The 27616-nt window shown below is 37.3% G+C and overlaps 1 protein-coding gene across 4 annotated transcripts in view; it reads right to left on the bottom strand.

Annotated features, from left to right (window-relative positions):
• The window catches only part of esrrb (estrogen-related receptor beta), a 65189-nt gene extending 46185 nt beyond the window's left edge, over nucleotides 1-19004 (bottom strand). Inside the window, exons 1-2 of one of the 4 annotated variants that reach the window (XM_026229343.1) lie at nucleotides 1932-2130; nucleotides 1742-1855 (exon numbers count right to left, since the gene is read on the bottom strand). Coding sequence is in view for 2 of the 4 variants with exons in the window: in XM_026229341.1 (XP_026085126.1) it covers nucleotides 15847-15896 (50 nt within the window). In the remaining 2 variants the exon portion in view is untranslated. Of the gene's footprint in view, nucleotides 1-1741; nucleotides 1856-1931; nucleotides 2131-15846; nucleotides 16218-18907 lie in introns of those variants that run through there. The other 3 variants (XM_026229344.1, XM_026229341.1, XM_026229342.1) reach the window with 3 other exon arrangements.
• Between the last annotated feature and the right edge of the window lie 8612 nt (nucleotides 19005-27616).

The following is a 27616-nucleotide window of genomic DNA, read 5'->3' as shown; positions in this document are numbered from 1 at the left end:
CGTTCACGTGTGTGAACAGGGCTGAACAACAACAGTTAAACTGATTATTGGGATTCTGTTGTACGGAAATTCTAATTTTGATTATTAATAATTTATTTTTATACTGTTGCAATCACATCTGCAAAACAAATCAAGAAAACATCAGCATAACATCTGAATGAACTGTTTTTTACTCAATTCAGAAATATTATTTAACAGTGGTACCTTATATGTCTTTTTTTTTTTGTTAAAACATTGTATTTTGGCACAGAGGTTGCATTTAGTGCATTTATTCACTAACAACAATCACAAAGAATATAGTTAAGATCCATGTGCAGATTTACAGATCTACAGTTCATCAATGAGAAGGACTGATGGCAGGTTTAATAAGTAATTACTGGGCAGAACATGTACAGATTTAAGAGAAAAGCTCTGATTGGTGGATTTAAACTCTTGACATCCAGCAACCACAGGCATTAAAGCTGTAGTGGAGGCTTGTTACCTGTGCAAGATAACAAAAATGCCAAGAGAAACAATGTCTTCAGGATAAACAACTAGAACAATATCACAGGCAATTATGCTTAGTTCAAGAGATAAGCAAAAATAATGATTGCAATTCAAATATGATTCACAGTGCAGCCATAAATAATGTTTTAATTAAAATATGGTCCCTTAAAACAACTATGAAGACAGAATTCACTTACTCTTTTGCTGAATATTTACCTTTATATTTACAGATGTTATGATTGTCATAGCAAATCAAAATATTTTCTAATATTGTCGTAAATGGTATAACAATAATGTAGAAATCTGCTGAAAATCATTTGAGGTTGCAAGAATCAGAAGAAAGTACAGCAACACTTTATGTATAATGCATTACATAGGTATTCATAATGCACTTTGTAATGCATGATATCTTTTCATAAATAATTGTAACCCAAGATAAAACACTTTATAATATTTGCAGATTCTGTGTTTTATCTGAAAGTTGTTGATTTTCTTGTGAATGCATTATACATTATACTTACTAAAGATGAGACAAACAATCTATAAGCTTTATAATGTAATATAACTGTGGTTATATTTATTAATGTAAACTTAAAACAAGTTTACATTAATACATTTTTATTTTAAATACATAAATACATTTTTAAACTTTAATCAATGCATTACAATATTTTGCAATGCATTATATGCAGAAGCTTGTGTTACAGCATGATTCCGTTGATGATGTTACAGCCAACCAGCGCTATTTTACTTTTTGTTAAGATGTTATTAGTGTTTGTATTTATATTAAAACTGTATAATGTAATATCATATAATATAAGACAATGCATACCTTAATATTAATATAATAAAAAATAATAATAGTTTAAATGTGTTTGTTATTTTTCTTTTAGTTTCAACACATTTTGGTGTTTCACTTATGTTTGTTATCTTTTAATTTTATAGAACATTTGAAACATTTCTTTAGCAACTAGCTGAAATTATTATTATTATTATTATTTTTCAGTTAAACGTTATTTTATTAGAAGTTACAAGATGTTTTGTAATGATTTTCATTTTAGTTAAAATTAAAATATGAACTCAAATCTGTAAGCGAGTAGCGTGACTTGGTGAAACTGCATGGCTGCATTTAGATGAAAGAGCAGAGAGAGCGCACACCTCCTTCAGACAGTCTGCTTCTCTGACTGATTTAATTGTAAGTGCGGGTGATGCTGGGTTCAAGGCCTGGGGTCGAAGGTCAACCTTATTTTCTCACCCTGGTTTCCCGTGCACATGGAGATGGGGTCAGTGTGTCAACTTAAATCTCATTGCAGCGTCTCACTGCCTCTTGTGTCATGTATATTCAACGCTGCAGCAGGTGCCACCACCTCTGGAAATTCACAGAAAGGTTAACGGCTAAAATAAATGATAAAAAAAAAAAAAAAGTTCCTTGTTAAAACACTGACCTTGTGGAAAAAAGGCCTGTGCCAGAGAGTGTGTGATGGCTGTGTCCTGAACGCTGCACAGAGACTGGCCGGATCTCAGCTAATGCTCGTCGAGTGCTGTATTAATCATCTTCAGTGAGTAAATAAATCTCTTTCCTCAGCTGAAGTCTGAGAATGATCTGACCGATGTACAATAACATGCTTACTCAGTTCAGTATTACTAAAGAAATTAACAGTTGATTATATTGATTATATCAGTTGATTATCTAAGATATTATTATTATTATTATTATTATTATTAATTTAGCAAATATCCTTTAAATTGATAAAAAAATTGATAAAGACATTTATAATGTGACATAAGATTTTTATTTCAGATAAATGCTGTTCTTCTGAATTTTCTTTTCATCAAAGAAACCTGAAAAATTTTACTCAGATGTTTTCAACATATTAATAAATGATTTTTGAGCAGAAGATCAGCATATTAGAATGATTTCTGAAGGATCATGTGACTGGAGTAATGATGCTAAAATATAGCTTTGAAATCACAGGAATTATTCATATTTTCAAATAAAGAAATATTTCAGAATGTTTCTGTTTTTGCTGTATTTTGGATCGAATAAATGCAGACTTGGTGAGCAGAAGAGACTTCTTTAAAAACATGAAACATTTTATTGTTCAAAAACTTGACTGGTAGTCTGGTAGTGTATGTTTGCCTATAGTTTGAAGTTAAAAAAATATTAATTTTAATATTAATAAGCTGAGTCTGGGATGTTTATTTGACAGTAAGTTCACATTTCTTGTTTGTATGAAGGCTAAAAAAAGAAAAAAAAAAAAAAAAAAAAAAAAAAAGAAGAAAAAAAAGAAAGAAAAGGTGAATATTTATTTATTTGTGCCATTTTCTTCTAAAATATTATAGTTTTATATGAGTAGGTTTCATAGACTTGGCAATTGATGTTTCATATATTTGTAGGTACAGACATCTGTTGTGGCCATTCTTGGCAGTTTTTATGAGGCTTTTTTTAATAGTGTTCATATCAATATCGGAATGATATCGTATCGACCGAAATTAAGAAATATATAGTGATATAAATCCTGCCCTACGCTGATGTGAAACGCAGGAGGCTGTTCCTGTGTTGAATTCATTCCCTCTCAGAGTCAAACCTTCAGCTTTTGTTTAGAGCTGCTGAATTAAGATAAATGTGTCCGCACCTTTCTGCACATTCATTTCATTATTAACAGCCATATATTAGCATCAGAGGCATACAGGGCAATTTCATTTAGGCTTTATTTCCAGACTTCAAGGGGAGCTTAACCCCGGGTCAAAGGTCACGCTAAAGGTGACACTTAACATAATTGCATAAATGTCTGAATGTCTTTACGTTCATATATAAAACATGCGCTCAGCAGAGAGTTTCTTCAGCCTCACAGCATCATATATGTGACAAAATTTGACATCTGCTGCTAAATATGTTATCTTTTGGATGTTCATAAACATGAATGATTCTAGGACCAATGTTCACATCAACTGCAGATTTCCAGGACATTTAAGGAAGACTTCAAAACACTTTAACTTAAATAAATAAATAAATAATAAATACTTTTTTCTTAATTATTATTAAAACTCATAAACACTTCACAATAAAGTCCCATTAGTTAATGCACTGAAATGATGAGCAACACATTTGTTACAATATATTATATGTTAATGTTAGTTAATAAAAATGCAATTATTAATGTTTATTTCATGTTGTCAGGTCGAAGAAATATTATTAACAGATATTTTAATAGACATATTTTGATTTTTAATAACATATTAGTAAAGGTTAAACATGCTCATAAGATGATTTATTTGGCATATTACAGTTATTACACACAGAAACTAATTTAAACCCAGTAGGACGAGAGTTGTGATTCATTAGAGATCGTGACTGATTCACTGAAGGAATCGGTTCAGAAGAGTCATTCTTTAGTGAATCAGACTACTCTGCATGAAACTACAGACGACGATGCAGCAGTTGATTTGTTTTTCTTTCTCATCTCATCCATCTCTGATAAAGCAGCATTCCTCATGCTGTATAGCTGTAGATTCATAAGAAGGACCAAGGAGCCGTTCACTTCCTCCTCCGATCCCCTCACGTCTGCTTTTGTTCTCGCTCGACCCATTTACATTCATGCTGAGTGGAGTCCACCGAGCATCATGTTCAGTGCGGCCCTAATCTGATTCCAGCCGCTCACACTAACAGAGTTTCAGTCGCTGTAATAGAATTGCACTACAGTCAGAGCGCTGGACAGCAGTTAGCCTGAAGATCTCGTGCCCTGATTCTTAACATCTGCTGTTACAGACCCAGCAAAGGACCTGGATACAACAGGTCTTCAACTATACTAGACCTCTCCTCCAAAACTGCCGTCAGACCACGTTATGATAAAAGATAATAAATACAAAGAAACAGCAAGAAACACACTGAACTAAATGTGAAACGTTAAATGATTCTGTAATCCAGCAGATGAACTGGTTTACATGTTGCTTGTTTTTGTGAGGTTGAAATGCATGTAAGTAAAGTAAAGATATATTGTAGATTTCATTGTAATCATCTTTTCATCAACACCAGTTTATTGTACTTTTTTTTTGTTTTCTTTCTGTGAATCCTGAAAAATAAAATGCATCACAGTTTCCACAAAAAAATTGTGCAGCACAACTGTGATACTACTGTGATATTCAACATTGATAATAATCAGAAATGTTTCTTGAGCAGTAAATCATCATATTATCATGATTTCTGAAGATCATGTGACACTGAAGACTGGAGGAATGATGCTGAAAATACAGCGGAGCATCACAGAAATACATTACACTTTAACACAGATTCACACAGAAAAGTTCTATTAAATTTAGAAAATATTTCAAATTGTTCCTGTATTTTTCATCAAATAAATGCAGCCCTAGTGAGCAGAAGAACTTTTGAATGGTAGTGCATACTGTGTGTAGAAGTTAATTCTTCTAATGCAGTGAAACTTTCATATTTGAGTCTCATAGAGTCAGCGGGTTCGTGACGGTCACACACACACACACACACACACAGTATCAGATGCCCCGGCGGGTGGAGGGGAGATCGGTCAGAGGACTGCAGCTGATTGGGCTGATAAAGGAACTCAATTAACTCCTGACGTGCTCTCGGACTCGTGCACAAACACTGTTTAGTCCACTAACAAATATTGTGAATTATTTCATCCACTGTCCAAGCAGATGGACAGAGCTCTACTTCATGGATGAAATGAAACAGGGTTTGTCCAGGGCTCCGGTCGACCCGAGTGAGAGCCCACCGAGGGACACTTAGAAATATCTACCCATAAAAAGGCCCCAGGTTAACAGCTACCGAGGGAATACGGGGCTCGGGCCGTCCCCGGGGCTGTTCACTTGTGTGTGTGTGTGTGAAGCGTGGTAACAGGGGAACGCAGCACTCGCTCCGGCCCCTGGGAGCCGCTTTAATCTGCGGGCCGCAGCGGAGAGCCGCTCATTCATTAGTGCAGAGATAAACAGAGAGAAGGGGAAAGGTGAAGACGAGCACTTTGTTAAGAAGCGAAGGAGGAATTTGACAAGGATTTATGAGCGACTGATCTAAGGAGGTGGAACACAGCCAATGAGAAATGAACAGAGAGAGAGAGGAAGACTGTGCCCTTCAGACATCAACAACCAGACTCCTGTGATGTTTTCAGCATCGTCGCTCCAAAGGGAGCTGATTTCAATGTCAAAATATCACCAGTACCAATGAGTTCATTTACAGCCGTGCTGTATCTTTGGAGTAATGCTGAGGTCATGAGTAACCGCAGACATGTGTAGCTCGCATGCTCTGAAGTCTCTTCAGATTAAAGCATTAACTGAATACATGCAGGAGAATTATTACAAAAGTAAGAATCATTGACACACAATGTGTCCATCAATATCAGGGTGAAATGTGTGTGATTTTAACTAAGTTGTAGATATAATTTTTACTAATCTTTTCGTCAATACTACAACATTTTAAATGGTGCTATGGTGTGACAATTACATTTTTTGAAAGTATAAATATTCATATAAAAGCCAAATGCTTTCATGTACTGTAAATGATTACAAATGTAAAACCAAATTACTTATTTTTTTAATTATTATTATTTCTTTTTTTAATACTTTTATTTAAGTATTTATTAACACATATATAGTTTTTCAGGCAAAATGTATAATGTTGGTTTTGGAGTAAAGCTTAATGTTCATATTGTTTTGAAATATTAATATTATCAAATGATATATTTTCTGTATATTAAATTATATTATATATATCATGTAATTTATGTATTATTAAAAACAAATTAATTCTGTATTTATTTTATATATAATGTATTTATTTATTTATTTATTTCATTTTTTATTTAATTATTCACATATCACAAGTCTGAAAGTACTTATATTCAGTGTCATCTCTCAACTGACATGATCTCATAATAATTCTATAATAATGAGTTTTAAAAGACTTAAAATAGTGAAGCATGGCACACTACACTACAGAACATTTTTCAGTTTTATTTTTTTATTCTTTTAATTTTTGGCAGCATAAATTCACAATTTCCGATGAAAGTGGAGATGCATCAAGTACAGCTGAAACGTTTAATATCAGAGATTTGTGTACCTCTCTCAAAATACATAATCATGCATAAAAGTATTTATTCATATACTTTTATAAACAATAAGCTACAACATCAAAATACATAATTTGGGCCCCCATCTATTTGTTTCCCTTGTTTAGTAATCTAGTCCAGCAGAAAAACTCCTCACTGACTGAATGAGATGCTGAGAGTTTGAGCCTTGGAGGGAGAAAGAAAGAGAAGGAGTGTAGAAAACAACAAGGTGAGAGAGAGACAGATCAATATTTGGTGATGGTGCCCGGTTACTGCAGGAGGAGAGACCGACCCGGCCCGGCCCAATTAAACCCCGGGGCCAAGGATTCAATTTAGTCCGTCTGCTGTCTTTATCAAACTATGAGCCCAGCCGCACAACACCACAGCCTTTAGCACGCGACGTCCCAGAAACAGATCACATCCATCGATCCTGTCACAGGAAGTGAGGTCCCTAACTAGTGCCCTCATCACACAGAGCCGCCAGCCATCGGCCCGTTACCGCAGCAAACCCAATCCATGCTCAGAAATAACAGCTTGCTCAAATCAAAGTGGAATCAAAGGACTGGCCTCCCAATAATTTCAAGTCAATGTACACAGTGTTGGACAGTCACTAACTAACAACACTCAACTGCATTGCTTCTCCAGTAACAAAGCACTTTTCAGTGAAAAAGTTAGCAGCAAAGTGTGATAAAACAGCATCTCTGGTTTCTTTTTTGTCACGCTTTGTAGATGTAAACTACTAAACTGAATCATTTTAATGAATCAGTTTATTTATAGGATCATTTCAACTGCCTCAAAAATAAAAACGAATATTTATGTATTTATTACATATCTGCATGTCTTTTGTTAGAAGCTGCTGTTCATTATTACATTTCTGACTAAGTGAAATAAAGGACGGGGATTTATATTTATTTTCACAGTATGTGCGCCTGTGTGTACTATATTAAATAAGGAAGAAGAATAAAAACAAAATGCTTATATAATTTAATATAAATAACATAATATAACATGATAAAATATAATAATATAACTACAAAAAAATCGTAAAATGTAATATAAAGTAATGTAAACAAACAAATGTATATGTATATATATATATATATATATATATATATATATATATATATATATATATATATATATATATATATATATATATATCCCAACCTATTTTTTTTTTTTTATCTTAATGTTTAAGTTTTCAAATGCAGAATATATTTAATGGATATTTAATTTTCTAATATACAATATTTAAGCCAATTTATCCCATATTTCCCCAAAGTGATGTATTTTTAGAGTTACACATATACGTCTGTTGCAACAGAAAAGAGTAGCTATTAATTATTTCTGTGTGTGTGTGTGTGTAAATCTGATGGTCATATATTTAAAAAGATATTGTCCAGTCTAATAGCTTTAATGTACATTCTTGAGTAGTTTGTAGCCTTCCAGGTGATGCAGTTTCAACACAATGAGCTCATATACTGTGTAATAAAGGAGTGTAAGTCAGGCAGTGTGACGAGTGCGGCGGTGAAAGAGTTAACATGTAAAAGTGTGTGAGCCCAAAGGTAAAGCTCCCTCTTGAATTGAACAGTTCATCATGTGAAAAAGTAGTTCATTCCTCGCGTGAAGCACACTTGGGAAGGTTTTTTTAAATTCGTTCCCCTTTTTTTTTCTCTTTACACTAGAAATAATGCATATTCCTCATTTTTCTGCTAAATAATTAGCTGCCAAATCAAATATGCTCCTAATGTAAGACACAGAGCCAGATGAGTATATGATTCATGAACGAGACCGTCTTATACTGTGTGTGTATGGCTTGACACATTTATTTGCACAAACACTCTCACGTATAAAGATAAACCACGAATGTCTATTTTCATACCGTCTTCTGAGAACTAAGCTTGCAATTACATAATGCCATAACAATCCTAAAGCAGGAGACGGAAACAAACCGTACCCCAGTCCTGCATTATGAGATGTGTACGCCACTGAACGAGTCCTTCAGCGTTACAGTAATGTGTGTGAATTACAGCTGAAGCGATACATGCAATATATAATAAAACTATAATATCTGGCCTGCGCCTGCAGTCAGATTATTCTGAAACAGATCTGTCCTGACAGCAACGGTTCCTCACAATCAGAGTTTGGGAGCGGATCGCTGGGATCTTGACTCGAGCGAGGAGCAGATATTTTAGTCAGATCGTCGTGGTTTTCACTCCATCACGAGTACATTTCTTCCCAAACAATACTGCATATATCTAGCAAGAATTCACGTTTAACATATTCAGCTGACAGAGAGGGATCACTCTAATCAGAAAGATGATGACCGCAGTGGACATGAGCGGAAGTCGTTCCTTCTCGACACTGAATATTTCCAGCTGAACGCACGATTTAAACAAGTACTACAACACACGCAATCGCTCTCTCAATAAAGCGTTCAAACTAATGTAATCTAACAGTGCTACTTCATCTGTATACGATTTCAAATGAGCAGAAATCTGTAAGAAGTGTATCGATCCGTAGGTAAGATAACTAGAGATGCAACGATCGATCGGCCAGGGATCGGAATTGGCCGATTTTCGAGCCAATATGGGTTTTTTTTTTTGTTTTGTTTTTTTACCAGTAGCACAGGCAATAACATCAACATCATTCTCGCTCTCTTCTCTCCAACGACCTTTTCTCTCTCACACGTCTCATTCACTCTGGTTAAACGCTTTAATTTCTGTAGTATTTATTACCTAGTAGTTTCATAGTTTTTTTGTTTTTTTTCTATTGCATTTATTTTTTCTGTCTTTTATTTTTTATTAATTTTTTTGTTCTTATTTTATTACAAACTTTTTACTTTTTTTTTTTTTTTTTAATAAAACATTGTGTTGAAGAAAAGTAGATTTTTATTTGTATATGCTGTCAATTATAGCTCTTAAAATAAAAATAAAACCAAATTAAAAAAAAAAAAAAACTATTGGAATCAGCATCTGTAGATCACAATAATAAAACAAATCGGAAATCGGAATTGGCCAAGATAATTGCAATCAATGCATCTCTAAAAATAACAGCGGAAAACATACTGTTATTTTCATCAAAAACTAAATTTGCACTGCAAAAAGCAGCAATTACAGCTTTTAATGTCATGTGGTACACTAGTCTTCTAATAAGCCCCTCTGAAACTCTCCTGTTATTATATTTATTTTGTTTTTCAATGTATGTTTCAAACAGAGCTGTGTTATTGTAAACATACTGAAATACTTTAGACGTGGAGCGAAGGCGGAGCGGTGTTTCTGATGTCAGTGAGCGAGGAGTGGAGCAGGAAATGGTTATAACCTTGTTACAAAAGAGAGAGTTTAACATGTGAACCTCATAACTAACTCAAATAACCTCCGTCTGTCTGCGGTCACACGTTTAGGTCTCGAAGTAGTAGTGTTTGTGTAAATGTTAGTTAAGCTCAAAACAAATGACACCTATGTCATACTTGAATAGAGAGAAGTTAATCCCAAACGTTTAAACGAACAGCTCAACAGTGTCTTTATTACACTCCTCTCTGTAAACTACAGCTACTGTTCTTTAATGAACTGCATGTGTCCGTCTGTTCACAGCTATGCATCACATCCAACAAAATCAGCACCGAAGCAGCTGTATACCCTCGCCTTTTGTTATTTTATCAACTATTCTGTCTGATTGATTTTAATAACACTGTTCAGCAATCATTCAGGGATACACTAAGACCAGATGTTGATCATTATTATTACAGAAAAGCTTCTTCTTCACCAACCGTTATGAGCTCTAACACAACTCAGTCAATGTGGAAAATTACAGATGGTAAATGAGCAGCGCATGACAAACTCAGGTGATGCACAAATATCCTGTCCCCGTCACTGGCGCAGGAGGTTTTCCATGTCATCTGACTGCAGCAGATTTCCACTGTAATGTCCTCTGATGATCTGTGAGCGTTCACAGGTCAATATGAGAGCACACGCCGATTTGAAACACCGTAGACAGAGACCACCAAAGTCTTACAGCCTACATGATGAAGAGTACATGAATACAAGCAGTCAGAATCACAAAATAATCTTATCAACTTTGTATCTCTTTGTTTTGTTGTGTGCCCAGTGAACAGTATTTTGAGACCAATTAGTAATATTAGACAGATGTCAACATGCAACGGTCGAGCGACGCACTTCTTGTCAAGTGTATAAACAGGGTCCTGAATTAAAGACACTTGGGTGTTGACAATAGACTTACAATTGAGTTCAGTCAAGCACTGTACGTGTTACACTTGGATCGACAAACAACTAAAAACACATCAAAATAACAACATTTAAGATAATAATAATACTTTAAAGGAGAATTGTGCCTTACTGCAACACAACTGAATTACCTGTCAAACAGTAAGCCCCGCCTCCAAACTCACGTCATTGGTTGAATCAGAAGTTGACATGTTGGGCATCTCTTCAGGAGAAACTATTTTAATATAAACTACCATTTAAAAGTCTGGGGTCAGTAAGATTTCAAAAAATAAAGGTAGTTAATGTTTTACTCCGCAAGGTCTCTTTAAATCGATCAAAAGTGCCAGTAAAGATATTTATAATGCTACAAAAGATTTCAAATAAATGTTGATCTTCTGAACTATCTATTCATCTGTGAATCCTGAAAAATAAAATGTACCACCGTTTTCCACAAGAAATATTGTGCAGCACAACTGTGTTCAACATTGATAATGATCAGAAATGTTTGTTGAGCAGTAAATCATCATATTTTCATGATTTCTGAAGATCATGTGACACTGAAGACTGGAGGAATGATGCTGAAAATACAGCGGAGCATCACAGAAATAAATTACACTTTAACACAGATTCACACAGAAAACAGCAGTTTTATATTGTAATAATCAAAACTTTTTTTTTTTTTTTTTTACAGTATTTTTGATCCAATAAATTCAGCCTTTTAAGCAGAAGAGACTTCTTTAAAAAAAAAAAAAAAAAAAAAAAAATGTACTGACCCCAAACTTTTACATGGAATACTTTTGTTTTGTTGATAGATATGAATGCAAACCAAGCGTGATGGGACAGAAGATCCAGCCACAAACTACAGAATCCTAAAAGGCTCTCGGTGCATCTCACACACCTGTGGCGACATCATTTCCTCTCCTAAATCCCACCCAGTTCCTGACCGTGTCTCTGGACGCTGCACACTCAGTTTGGCTGTCAGCTGGAATCAGAGCAGCAATGGTGACCGACCGTTTCAATATTGATTTCATAAATAAACAGAGCTAACCATCGATCCTAATGTTATTTTGCATTTCAATTACTGCTCAGAAACATAACCTTCAAACGACTGGCCGCTCAATACCAATACCATTCTCTGATAAACGCCCCTCGGACATCAGCCTCACATCTTTCTCCCCTCTTTTCTGAAGTGTAAATTAACGGACTTAGCATTTTCCCCCCGCAACATTTGATTACCGAGCAAATCAGGACGCGGCGTTTACTCTCGGTGCGTGGGATTGATGCACATACAGAGCAAGTGCTGCGGACGGGCCGCGGGTTAGCGATGTGAGATGCATTGAGCTGCACGTGAAGATTTACATGCAACACAGGTTATAATAGCTAACGAAAACTAAAATAAAACAACAAAAATTAAATACAAATAAAATGTTAACTGTAATAATAATAATAAATTAAAAAATAATCTGTTAAAAGGTATACAAGCTTGTTTTATTTCAGCTAGTTCCCAAAGCAGCATTTCTCGTTTTCATTTTGTTTAAGTTGATTTACTAAAATAAAATTTAAATATAAATTAAAAACTACATAGACCTATTAAAAAAAGGTGACAAAAAACTCAACAAAATAATTAAAACATCAACTAAAATGAGATGAAAACAGAAAACATCAAATTTTAATGGTGATGTTAACATACACAAGACTGCAACTTTGTAAATACAGTAAAACAAGCATTTGTTACAGATGAGCTGCTGTCTAAAGCGTCCCTGCTTCCTCTGTGGTCTCCTCCGAGTGTGTGTGTGTGTGTGTGACCCCCCGTGCGGCATGCGTTGGAGGGCCATTATCTTCAGCACACTAACGGAGCAGGGTTTATTTTTAAACCTGCTGTCACGACACGGCCAGGATGCCAAGGTTAGCTCGGTGAGAGCTGGGGACGGATGGGCGACGCCGGGCGGCTCGGTGACTGCTGCAGGGTGTGAGAGCACTGAAAGTGACCCTACGGTGAAGACACGCTGAGACCACAGCGCTCACACTACAACACAGCCCTTCTGCCTCAACACACATTCAATTTGGGAATTTACACATGCTTTATTCAGAAAAAGTGCTATTCTTCTATTGTTTGAGAGTTACATATCACACAACACTCAAAGTTTGCAATAGGATGCTTTCACATCGATGCCACCGAAGAACCATTTTTGGTTTCTCAAAGAGCCTTTAAGCAAGCAGTTCATTTTCTACTAATCTAAAGAACCTTTCTCTATTATAAAGAGCTTCAGTGCAATGGTTAGCTTCCACAGACGTCTCCTGATATGTCTCCAAGCTTATGATGCCTAAAACAAGCTGCTTTGAGAGAGTTAGAGGTGTTCGAGTGTGATTATATGTGCACAGATGACAAATAAAGAGCAGCAAAGACCCTCAGCAGAGCATGTGTTAATAGTAAACACACAACGGAAAGATGGCAGGTGAGTGACACGCTGCATGTGCATATAAAAACATTACTCTGCGCTCACCCAAAACAATCCCGCTGGTACCCAGAGCCTGTGTGTTTGTTTGAAAAACCATGCAGCGAATCGTTTTGGCCAAAGGTCAGCTGGCCGGCGAAGGGCTCGTGAAGAGAATCGAAACCCTCTCCAGAGCTCATGAATATGTGGGCTGACCACAGCCATGGATCTGTGTGAGTAATGTTTTCTGAAACCAAATTACTGTAAGCTGATCCCATCTGGATAGTGTCAGAGCCGGCCGCTTTGGTTACCCGCGATAGCATCTCCTCACAGACAGCAAAAATCTGATTAACCCAACAGCACTGAAACACTTGCTCAAAGACCGCCGAGCTTTTAACTTAAGATGCACTAATGCAATTCCCACAGCTGCTTTTGTCCCAACCTAATGCGATAAAACGGAAGAGGGAAAACGGAAATGCCGGAGATACACGCTTTATGCTCTCGATCCGCCAACTCGGTAATGAAGTCAAACAATTGCTCAATTGAGTTTGTGCTTATGGAGGTTTTCTGCATACGAACGTAATCCAGCTGTCATCCCGACCGAGAGAGAGCCTGAAACGAGGCCGCAGTGAGCGAGAATACGTCCAGTCAGTGTTCGCTCCGGGTCATATTGAATATCCCAGCTGAGTGCAGAAGACGTCGAAGTGACCGGCTGCATGGCCACGGATCTACACATGAACACTCAAACACACTGCATACTAACAAAAGCAGCACACACGCCAGTAAACATTAACTGGTGGTGTTTCAGTGCATCTGAGGACAGTGTGTGTGACACGCACTTAATTCACACACATGCAGTGTCCATCAGTAAATGAACCGCAGCCGTAATCACACACAGCCTGCTCTTTGTGTTCATTTTATAAAACACACATTTCATTGAATCACTTCAACAACATTTGTTGAAATATTTTAGGAAATGCTTCAACTAACTAAAACTAAACAAAGTGGATTTTCTATTAATACAAATAAACATATAAATGCACAATAAGGCCAGTCAAAAACCTAAAACAGGTTCCTCTATTACACAAAAAACACTATATATATAAAAAGAAAAAAAAAATTGAAATGCATCAGCAAATTATATAATGAAAATATATGTATTTATTATTTTCTATGCAAAGAGATTGAGAGATATAGCTGTTTCACTATTACACTTTTATGTATTAAAATAATTTGGTACACATTAAAGTGTAACATGATGGTGTTTAAGCAACAAACCAGCCCTTACAGTCACATTTATGAGTCACATATTTAATGACAGACAAATAAATAAAGAAAAAAATATTTTTTATCTTTTCAACATTTAAAAAAAATCTCCAAAATAATCAAAGCTCTAAATAACGAATTACTAAAGAAAATCTCACTGTAGTTTTACACTATTCAGATTGTAAATGTTCATTGGAGTCATTTGCACAAAACGAGCTGCTTAAAAATATGAAAATTCTATTTAATAAATTTATATTAAATAGAAATGAGATGAAGTCATTTTAAATAAAGGTTTTCTAATGGCAAAGGCGATGTGGAAATACATGCGTGGAGATGTCAGAGCATCTGAGCTGCACTCAACCTTTCTAATCCGTCTTAGTGTAAAACTACAAAGCAGCTTTAAAAATGTGTTTAGGAAAAATATGTGTTTAGGAAAAATATGTGTGGATGACTAAAGTGCGCAGAGTGTAATCTAGTGTAATTTACCCAAAACACACAGACAGTGTACATTTGGCCCATTTCATTCTGTCAGAGCAGCTGGTGCGACACGTTACTGAGAGTACATGAACAAATCCATATCCAGAAATCCATCAATGGATCAACGCACATAGTACTCTGTATTGATCATGTTTTAAATTAGAACTGTTTTAGTTACTGTTAAACACTGTTTTAAGAACAGATGACGGTTCTTGTCAATACATGATTTAAAAACCTTGTGTATATTACTGTATGTGACATACACACCCTTAATGTTAAAAGAATAATAATAATTCAAATGCAAAATAAAAATGTGCTTTAAGATAATTAGGGGAAAAGTGTTTCATGCAGAATAAAAAAAAAAAAAAGTAAAAGCAGATGATTTTCAGTAAAAAATTAAAGTAAATCTTCGGTAAGTTCTTTTGGTCTTTCTAAAGCGAGTGCATTATTCCACAGCCTGTGATCTCAGACGGCCCCGGGACACTGCACCCCTTCAGCCGCTCCTCTGGGGCCACTCCACCACCCAAAACACCTCTCTCATTCATTTCATTACTTTAATAAAACAACATCTGTCCTGTGCCTTTTGTCCCACCTGAACCATAAAGACTCTAGAAGAGCGTCCGGCTGCTGGGACGCATGCGTCACGCAACACACTACAAGAAACAAACAGCCTATTAAAAAGTGTCTGTAAACCTCCCTCTGCTGACATTAGGATCATACATGTGTGTGGAAAGCAGATGAAAACGCATCTATCACAGCAGCAGAAAGTTCAGCCAGTGCAAGAAAACTGTACTATTGACATGCAAAGAAGAAGAAAAACAGACAGACTGATGCTGAAAACAGGAAGCAGTGTTAGTGCGTGAAAGAGGAAGATGCACCTACTGGTTATGATAGCTGAGAGGATCAGGGATGCAAAGTTCGGAAATGTCCATCAGCCCAGTTGTAGCATTCCAGGAGGAAGAGAAGAAGGAAAGAGGAGACGCCGGACACTCGCCTCTCCCCCCAAAACACGAGCAAGCACCTTCAGAAAAGTTGCGGCGAAAAGCCCCTCCAGCAGCACAGCCCACCGCCAGCTCAGGTACACGTGTGTGTGTGTGTGTGTGTGATGGGGGGGGGTCTGACCGGGGTGAAGCGGGGAGAGAGAGAGAGAGCGAGGAGGCAGGAGAGTGCGCTACGATGAGTGTGTGAGCAGCGGAGGGGCAGAAATGAGTGTTTGCATGCTCAGTGTCGGCCTCTTTAAGACCCAAGAGCTTAATGAATATGGAACAGCTGCTGTTGGCTGCTGCCTCAGGGGGCGGGGCTTCAGTAACACTGATGGGGCGGGGCTACACTGGGGAGGGGGAGGGGAAGCAGCAGGAGGCGGGGCTGATGTGCAGTGTGCTGAAATACTCCCACAGACATCACACACACGACAGACTGAAACAAAAATATATAAAACCAGACGGATAAAACACAACTGATTTGTCCTGTCTGAGGAGGAAACCTTTTATTATCCTAGATTATTCTGTTTTGTTTTGTTTATTTTACACATCAGGATTATTTACAATGACCATTTGACAAACCTGTTGTCATCTACCTAGTGTGTTAACTGTAAAATGTTATTCAGAAGCATGTTTTTTCATTAAAAACTACTCCAAATTACAAAAAAATTAAATAAAATTAAGCATTTTCAGAAGTCCAATTTTCTGAAATCTGTAAACATGATACAAGAAATAAATGGCAATGTTACAGTAACATTATCAATGTCACCTTTTATATTTGTTTTATTATTTTGTAAGTTAAAACTTTTTTTTTAAATTAAAATAAAAATAAAAATGGTCTGTTTTTATGTAATGTCATGAAACATTTAAAACAGGAGAGATGCATTTGACAGATCTGACATGCCGTTATAATCACACTGACGATCCATTCGAATTTAGTGTATGAAATTATACTTCATTAAATCATTTGAACATTTAACATAAACATTGCTGGACTGTTTCAAGTCGTAAGTTGAAGTCTGGACACCCAGAAGCAGAAAATCTTTTAATCACCAGAGTCTCGGTGTTGATCAAGCCTTGAAGAATGCAGAGAATGCAGATATAGTGTTTCACAGTCGCTCTCGCTGCTCTATAGCATTTTATGATCAGAGAATCAGAAGAGAGCCATAGCGAAAACACACACATGACAAGTGTCCTGTTTGAACAGCTGCCTGAGTGTCACAGATCCACACACACACACGGCTGAAGCATGCTGGGTAACAGATATGCATTGCAGAATAAATCATGTTGATGAATCTACATCATTCAGATGTTATGCGAGCTGATTTGTGTATTTTTACAGGTCAACATATGCCTGTGACACCACATGACTCCTGGACCCCAGCTTGCTCTATTCAGCGGCTCGCGTTTCCATAATCAATACTAAAACATCACACGAGCCCTATTGATCATCACAGGACTCACTGCAAGCCTCAAAACTCAAACCCAGTGCATTCAGAGAGAGATCAAGAGTCTGAGACGTGCTCATGTATAAAAGGACAGACAGAATTAGTGTAAATCAAATGCATATATGTTGCAACATCTGAATACTGTTAGAAAAATAGAAATAACCTCTGCGTTCCTGTAACTGTAATAAATGGGCTATTCTCATGTCTTTGACAGCAGTTCAATATATGGATGCCTGTAAATGTGCGCATGCGGTTCACATAACAAGCCAATCGCAAAACACAAAGCTCTGACATGAGAATAAAAATAGTTGTGAGAGAAGCTGCATGTGCTTTTTAAACTATATCATCATCGTCATCAGCGTGTGGCTGATACGGAGTAGATGATTGATGTCTCTGGGATTCAGGGACATACAATAATTTAATTGAAAAACATGGAATTAAAGGTCATTCATCCACGAACCTAATCCATATGATTTGCGTGCAATCCCTCTGGAATGCTTATTAAGGTCTGGTCTTATGTTACACAGGATTTGATATCAAACGCTGATATTGTGCTTGTGTTAAATGATGAGATCTCTCTAGATTTAATTTAGCCGTGCACACGTCATGTGCAAACTGCACTTGATGATGCACAAATTCATTTAAATCAAATTCTATATATTTCGATATATTACAAAATAAATAAATATATAAAACGAGTCCAGGTAAAAGCTAATTCATATTTAGAGCTGAAATAATGTTTTCAGTGTTGTTTTAATTTTCAGTTTGGTCTATAAATTTTATTATAAATGACTATATGTACAAGCAAGAATTTTAGTTATAGATTAAATCACTGTTCTCATTCTGAACTCAGTTTGTCATATTAAATACATCACAATTAAATCAGTAAATTATGTAAAGCACACAATGTGTGTGTATTGTGTTTCAGGGAGTGAATAGTCCCTATTATATATGAAGAGCTCAGCAAAAAGCCAAGCTGTTTATTATTGATCACAGTGTTTGTATCAATGTTAACTACTTTATTCCTAACACACCGATTTTCCTCTCAAAGATATTTTAATTTGTCTGATTTGACACGTTTATCCAGTTATCTACATTTAAATTGGTTATACATATAAAACACTAAAAGAAAAAAATATATATTCACAATTAATTAGTATTGTATTAATGTCCCCCAAATGCACAAAAACTGCTAAAGAAATAGAGACTTATGCACACTGAGATCTGTGTGAATGTAGTTTGAGTGACAGTCGGTGTGTGTGAATTTTCGATCGCTCACTTTTGTTATAAACGTATTTAAATAAATTAACAAGTGCCAATTAGCCAAAGCTAATCGATAAAGCTTTGAGTAAACAAATAAACGAGTAAAAACACCGCGGTGTGTGAAAGTTCCCGCTTCTCCAGAGGCTTTAAACAGCGCCATAATTCACAGACATCAAGAGGGAGAAGACAGAAACGATATTTCAGGATGTAGTGCTCCAGAAAAGAACAGAAGAGGGGAGATATCGAGTGTACCTGCAGACACAAACTCCCGGAGCTCCTCAGGTGCGTCTCCATCTCCGAGTGCGCGCGTCTAACGCGAGGAGAGACGTTGCACGCGCATTTGTACGAGCTCCTCCTCAAGTCTCCCGCCAGCGCGCAGTCCAACTCATTTAAACCAGTGTTACCTTAACATGACTTAAACCTCACAAGTCACGCACAGTTTTCAAAAAGCATAGGTTTCACTTTATTCTGATGGTCCCTTTAACACACTCTGTTGACTATAAGTAACATTAGACTGGTATGGGTTAGGGTTAGACATGTACTTGCTAAGTTATACTTATATTCAGTAGAATATAAAGAGTTAGCGGATATTAAGCAAACTGTCTACGGATAGTGCAACATTACTTATTGTCAACAGAATGTTCAAAAGGGACCATCAAATTAAAGTTACAGAAACATATACTAATATCGATTACTCAGCTATTTTATAAATTCCATGCCATTGCGAAGGTTTTTTTTTTTTTTTTTTTTTTTTTTTTTTTTAACCTAGTTTCTGTTTTATATTATCTAGAAGCCAATGCAAAGCATATTTGGACTAGATTTGCACTGGTTAGTTGTGTTGGATAAGATTTCACTGATGAATAAATGAGAAGAACAACATGAGCGTCTGGACTGAGAGCGGTGTCTGTAATAATCACTGGCTGAAATGTAATGAAAAGAGGGTTTAAAGGTCTTTGTTTTGACCATCATATAGTTTAAATTAACATGCTGGTGATTTTGCATCTATTGTAATGAGATAGAAACAAAATGCAAAAGTTTTTGTTCGATTTTTCTTGTTTTTTATTCATATATAGATCAAGACAGACATGTCTTAAGCATGAGCAGAGCTGCTTCAGTGATAAGGGAGAAATGGTGCTTTCATAACACGTTGAAGCCTATCACTGGGACATCCCAAGGAAAGACATCTGATTCAGGGAATGACAGTGTGAATGATTCCACTAGACTCCACTAGAGGGAGTGCTGTTTCACCACAACTTAAACACCAATAAACATCCACTAATCACTGAAACCAAGACAATCACTTCCTTCAGCAAATCTAGTTCATGAAAACTCATTTCAGAGATATTCTGATAGCAGTTTATGTATATAACTGCAAAATACATTAGCACTCATGTGAACTGATATTTTTTTTTTTTTTTTTTTTTTTTGCAAGGACTGGAACTAGAGACCATAAGTTATGAGTATAATATTGTTTGCTAACGCAAGCGTCACAATTACTATTGCTCTTACTTATTATGCATTTGACCTGTAACCCGTCCTGCAGCGTTTGTGCTCCAGATATGAATGATTACTCAAAACTTATGGCTGGTTGACTTTTGGAAAACAAGTGGACATACAGTACAATAAAATGGACACATAGATCTACACTGATGTGTATTTTGGGATTGTTTGGCACAGGTGCAGTAAGTAACACCCTAGCAACCACCAAGAACAACCTAGCAACACCATAACAAATACTTTTGCATAAAAGTGTCTGCCAAACTAATAAATGTAACAAGTAAATGTAACTTGCAACAATGCACACTGAAAATATTTGGTGAAGGATTTCCTTTAAAACAGTTTCCACTCAGAATTAGCTATTAAATGTAAAAAATAATTACAAAGAAATGGCAAATAACACATTGAATAATAAAAAAAAAATAATAATAAATTGAATTAATTAAAAGTAGTAACACTAAAATAGGCTTTGTTTTGTTTACAACTTAACACACAAAAAAAGGCACAGTCAAGCTGACTTTTATATGTACAATGTAAAGAAATAGATATTTTTAACTTTTAATAAAAATGTTAATAAAAGATTACTGGAGTACATTTTAGAAGAAATTTCTATTATGGTCTTTCTACTTAAATAAAAATAATTAATGTAATTTCTTTGTAATTATTGTGAAATGAACTATCAGTTTCTGAATGAATACAGTTTCAAGTAAATCCTACAGCAGTGTTCACCTTTCCATCATGTTTCTATCAGATGTGTTATTAATATGCACTGTTTTCACATGCCACACATGCGCAGACTGTATTAATTTAAAAACAATAGGCTTGCATTTGTGTTTGCCGTCAGTTATAGAAGACAAACGAGAAGAAACATTTAGTACAAGAAACCCAAGATGGTCTCAGAACCACAGAAGAAATAAAAACACTTGAGTTAATAAACATGGATAGCCGCTCTTCCCATAAACCTTCATCATGTTGATCCAATACAGCTGAAACATCATGGAGTGTATTTCGGGTGGCTTCCCGGGGTCACGAGTGCTAGACAGCGGCTTCTTTTCCAAACTCCTGATACCTACTTATTTTTCCCTGCAGTCCCTGTAAATGAATTAGGACATCATGGCAAACTCAGTTACAGTCACTGGCGTTCAGAGCAGGAGACAGACAAGACCCAGTGAAATATGTCCTCGCATCAAACAGGATCAGGCATTAATCTAAACTTCTGTCCCTCTGAACATTGCATAATTCAAAACCCAAACATTTTTCTTTCCATCGCTAAACCAAATAAGAGTAAATCCACCCTCCGGTGCGCTCGTTTCTCCGTCCGTTCCTCTCGGTCCACTCAGTCCATCCACCCAAATTTCATTTGGAAGCCACGGTCCGGCTGCAGATTTACTCACTTAACAAAACTGGACAGGAGGCCGTAAGTGCTTTTTGAATCTCTGCGTGCACGTGTGTGTGTGTGTTTGTGTGAGGAACGGGGGGTGAAACACTCAAGAAATGAGGATGTCTACTTCATGGGGCCTGACAGGAAATCTATACACTGCAATGTTTATCATTCAGTCATTATCTCGCCGCCAAATGGAAGGACAATAATCCAATCATTTAGGCCGGCTTTACCTGAGGCTCTTTCGCAGGTTTTTTAAACAGTAACGTGTCTAATGTGGCAATGATAGAGAGAAGAGTCCATGAGTGTCACTGCATACATAAAATCAACTCTGTGACGGAGCAGCTGCTCTACTGAAGCCCAGCGCTCATCATTTATGCCTCATGCTATCAAACGGGTGCCTTTTCCAGTTCAAAAAGCCGATTAAACTAAATTTCTGTAAGATTTCAGACACTCTGTCATGTGGATAAAATGTGTTTATGTGCTAATAAACAGCAATGTACCATGACAGGCTAAATTAATACATTTTAACTATGTCTCCAGAAAGTAGAAAGAGTCTTATTTTGTTATTTTTTTCATGTGTTTTTGTCATTACTACACTGAGATAAACAAATACATACATGTTTGCATAAATAAATAAAGGGTTATAATTGTAATAGTAAAATGCTGCAGTAAAAAACTGTTAACTGGTACTGTAAGTTCATACACGATAAACTGGAAAAACTGTTATAGATTAAAACTTACCATACTTTAAGCTTACAGTAAAATAATGTTACCATTATTTGTACCATCTTTTGGAAGCAAAACAGGTCATCTTATAATTCACATTGAAAACTGTAAATTGATAATTCAGCAGAGAAGTCAAATGTTTTCCTTTATTTTATTTATAAAATACAGTTTAAAATTATAATATTTAACAGTTATTAAGTAAATATGTTACATTTTACTGTAATTTTATAAAATCATTCTGTTGACCATGGCTGAGAGTTATTTATTTATTTTTTGTAAAAAATAAAATAAAAATACAAGATTGTGTGTGTGTGTGTGTTTCCCAGTGTCAATCTTATGCTCAAGGTCATGACACTATGAGCTTTTTATTAGATATTTAATGTGGATTAATCTACAAATATGCAGATTATTCTGATTTATGAAGATCATGTGACACTGAAGACTGGAGGAATGCTGAAAATGAATCTTTGATCACAGAAATACATTTCAGTTTAACAGATATTCACACAGAAAATGTCTCTAGGTTATGAATGTAACCCTAGTTCTTCGAGGGAACGAGACGCTGCGTCGAGCGTTTTTTGGGGAACACCTTTTGCAAGAACAACTCTGAATATCGTGTGCAATCAGTTCAATGGAAGAGCGTGACGTCACAGGCGGGGTGACGTAGCAACCAGGACGCTATAAAGGCACGTGCCACGCAGCTGGCTTCAGCTTCGAGTAGGGAAGCAAGCGCCGGCAGGGGTGCCGGGAGTATGGCTCTGCGACGAAGCGTCTCATTCCCTTGAGGAACTAGGGTTACGTTCGTAACCTAGGGACGTTCCTCTTCGGGAACTCGAGCTGCGTCGAGCGCTTTTGGGGAATGATGTGCCAATGCTGCCAGACTACCAAACCCCTGCCTAGTGTGTATCCGAAGAGCACAGCTAAGGCGAGAGGACAGAAGAGCCAGGAGCCATATCAAGATTGTAAAATCTGGCGAATGTAGAGGGCGTGGACCATCCCTTAGTGTTGCAGATGTCCAAGAGGGACACACCTGCTAGAAAGGCCTTAGAGTCAGCTATACTCCGTGCAGAGTGAGCCTTGGCTCCCAAAGGAAGGGGAAGACCAGAGGACTCATATGAGACGTTGATAGCCTCAACTATCCAACGACTAAGGGTCTGCTTAAAGGCAGGGTAACCCTTTTTTAAGAGGATTGTAGCAAACAAGCATTTGGTCAGATTTTCTCCACAGGGCAGCTCTGTGGACGTATGTGTCCAGTGCTCGCACTGGACACATACAGTTTAGCTTCTCCTGGTCTGGCTCCCGAAGGGAGGAGGACAGAAGGCCTGCAGTACGACAGGTTGTGGTGTAACACAGGGAACTTTAGGAACATAACCCGCTCGAGGGTATAAGAATGCTTTGGCCATACCAGGGGCAAAGTCTAGGTAGTTGGGGGCCACCGAGAGGGCCTGAAGGTCTCCAACTCTCTTTAGAGATGTAATCGCCAGTAACAGGGCAGTCTTAAGGGTCAGATGTCTGTCTGAAATATCTGGCTCGAATGGAGCTTTACAGAGAGCCTCCAATACCACAACCAAGTCCCACGGGGAAAAACGGGACCGTACTTGAGCTCTCAGCCTCAGTGCACCGCGAGGAAACGTGTAACTAGGGGGTGCCTACCCACTGACTGGCCATCGAAAGGGACATGGTAAGCAGCTATGGCCGCCACGTACACCTTTAGGGTGGAGTGAGTTAACCCTGCAGAGAGCCTAGCTTGTAAAAACTCCAGAACTGTACCAACTGGGCAGTTAACAGGGTCAAGCTGGCAGTCTCTGCACCATGAGGAGAAGGGTTTCCACTTCAGGGCGTACAGTTTCCTCGTAGAGGGAGCTCTGGATTGGAGGAGGGTCTCAACAACCTCGGTTGAGAGACCGGAAGCTAGGAACTGTGCCCCCTCAGGGGCCACACCCACAGCTTCCACAGCTCCGGGCGAGGGTGGATTATTTTGCCCTGCGCCTGAGAGGGTGACAGATAGCTTGCAAGCGTCTGTTCAACCCGGGCATCGCTCTGTACCCTCGCTCATCAAGCCCCGCGCCATTGCTGTAATATTGAGAGTCGGGGCCGAAGAGAGGGGTCGAATAAGGGTGTTTCAACGACCTCACTATTTCTTTGTGGAGGTCGGGAAAAAAGGGAAGGCTCCGGGCTGGAGGTGGCTGTCCCGGCCACAGAAACCGCTCATCTAGTTTACTTTTCTGTGGTTCATGTTTTTTTCTCTGCAGGCCACTCGATTTTTAATTTATCAACTGCGCGAGTTACCACCTCCAACAGCTCCTCATACTGGGGCGATAGGGGTGGCGAATCACTACTAATCGTCTCCACATCCACCTCATCGGAAGAAGAGAGGTGGAGTGTCGACCCCTCGCCCTGGGGGGAAGAAACCGACGAGCGTGTTTCCGAACCCAGGGTTTGGGCGACGGATCTGGCAGATGAGGAAGGATCAGCATGCTTTGACCCCAGGCAAACAACGCATAAATCATGTGTATCCCCAGCCGTGATGTAGCGTTGGCAGGGAGGAACACACAATTTATAGCGCGATTTGGATTCGCCCTTCACGTGTCTAGTCTTTGCTTTGGCATTGTTTCTTTATTGGGACGGACAACAGGAAATAAGACTTACAAGACAGACTTTTGAACATGCACACACAGAGCGCTTGCTGAAAGACGCGAAGCTGAAGCCAGCTGCACGGCATGTGCTTTTATAGCTTCCTGGTCACGATGTCACCCCACCTGTGACGTCACGCTCTTCCATTGGACTGATTGTACACGATATTGAGAGTTGTTCTTGACAAAGGCGTTCCCCAAAAGTGCTCGACGCAGCTCGAGTTCCCTCGAGGAACAGCTGTTTTACACTGAAATTATATTTTACATTTTTTACCTTTTTTGAATGTATTTTTGATCAAATAAATGAAAGCCTTGGTGAGCAGAAGAGACTTCTTTCAAAACATTTAAAAATCTTTGTGAAGGTGTCATCTCACCCATTGTTCATTTATTTAGTTTTGGCTGCTTTACATTTAGTTTCTGACTTCATTTAGGAGATTAATGATGACTTTCTCACTCAGAGTTTAGCATGAATACGTAAAGGCTGCAATTCTACAAAATAGGCCAACTACTTTGTGTTATTGTTTTTTACTTCTCATTTGCTGTAATTAAATTGTATTTGAAAATGCTCTCTTGTTTCAGCCACTGAAAAACCCATAGTGTCATCCGCTAGCACTGAGTCTGTTAATGCTGCTCACATCTGACACCAAAACTGTTAATCCCATCATAACAAGCAGGTCATTAGAAAGTCTTTGGTGGACAGTAAGCGCGTCGGACCCTCTTCACACCAAGAGGCGGCTAAAATGAAGTTTATCTCATTTGGGAAAGTGAAAGGAGCGCGTTCTTATCTGTCAATAAACAGTAATTAGATTTGTTGGCCGATAACGTCGATTGCTTTCTAATCTAGCTGTCAGCTGGGATGTGTATAATTAAAATCCTGATTGATAAAGGGGTCCGAGACTGGCCACAGGACCAGCGGCGCACGCTTCCTCTCCTCCAGACACATGCATGTACTCAGATCCACACCATGACTGGACGAGCAGCAGAAATAAAGGCCTGAGGAGAAAGAGAGGAGCGGACAGCTTTTATTGATCAGGGATATCTGCTATCAGTGACGCTCCTCAACAAAAGAGCCGTGGACGCTTGAGGGACCTTCAGCCAGCACCGCTGACACTTCACTGCACCTGCGTTCAACCTCATTTTCATTACTGTCCACTTTATTTCTGGAAAACTTCAGCTACACTTCATTGATTCATTGTCATTCCTGTTGTCTCCTTCTTCAATGAAACACAAAAGGAGATGTTGTCTCAGATGTACTTTCTATGCAATATAGTGGTGAATTTTAATGCACAAATTAAAGAAAGCAGCATAATAAAAGTATTTAACAGTAAAAATAAAGAGTATTTAACTGTTTTGTAACAGTATAGTCCACATGACATAATGATATACTCGAAGTAATCCAATGCTTTGTGTGAGGACTGGACTGAAGACGTTGTTGATCAGTAATCTCATACAGCTCCTTTAGATGCATCCATATCAAACTGATATCAGAAATGAAGACAAATTAAGAAAAAGCATTTTCATTACTTCAGTAAAATATTAACTGGAATAAATTTAAAAAAAAAAAATCTTTTTTTTTTTAATCTAGTAGCCAAGGTGACATTTCTCATATTTGTTTAGTTTAAGTCTTAAAATAACTGAAACCGAAACAACAAAAATGTAAAACTAAACTTAATATATATATATATATATATATATATATATATATATATATATATATATATATATATATATATATATATATATATATATATATATAAACACAACAATTTTACTTAAACTAAAATTAACATGAAAACATTAAATATGAAAAAAAAATACAAATATTTTAAAGAACTATTATAGCATATCAGTGGATCAATAAAATGGCAAGAGTGACACTGCAAGTAAAAAAAAAAAAAAAAAAAAAAAAAATATTTTTATGGAATAATGTATCTCACTGAAATAATCATGCCCTACGATATTAAATGTGAAAAATAGAAGAAAAAAACAACATATAAATAGCCATGGTCAGTTTATCCAGTTTGAAGCCAATTTTTCGAAGCCAATAATCTAGAAATCTAGAAAAATATGAAAGCACATGATACAGACATACACTTACAGTTTAAAAGAAATGACACACGTGAGGATGACAGTGCCTCTCAAAACAACACAACAGATACATCTCAGACAAGAAAACAACAGAATGCATGGTGGCAGAGGAAAATATCATTTTACAGAAATTGATGGAAAAGAACAGACAGACGGACAGAGAGAGAGACGAGAGTCTGCCAGTGTGTGACCTTCACTGTCCTGCTCAGCTCTGCTCACCAGACTAAAGTTGACCAAACACCAGCATGAAGGATGGCTGTGCACTTCTTTACCTCACACACACACACACGCATGCACGCACACACGCACACACAAACACACACACACACACACACACACACACACACATTTGTGCCATATTTCAGTGTTATATTCACTGACCAGATGTTATCATCATGCACATTTAAATTGAAGTCACTGGTATTTTATTCAGTGCCAACCTCGCCTCCTTTTTATACATAGAGAATTCACATAGAACAAGCCAGCAATGCTCCATTCACAAATAACACATAAAGGAATAGTTCACCCCAAAATGAGAATGTCCTCACCTTCAGGCCAACCAAGATGTACAGCAGATCTGCTTGTTTCTTCATGATGAACAGATTTGGAGAAATTATTCCATAATAACTCTTC

Source organism: Carassius auratus, chromosome 42 (genome assembly GCF_003368295.1).
Source record: "Carassius auratus strain Wakin chromosome 42, ASM336829v1, whole genome shotgun sequence".
In the NCBI taxonomy this organism is placed as follows: domain Eukaryota; kingdom Metazoa; phylum Chordata; class Actinopteri; order Cypriniformes; family Cyprinidae; genus Carassius; species Carassius auratus.
This window is presented reverse-complemented; position numbering and strand designations above follow the sequence as displayed.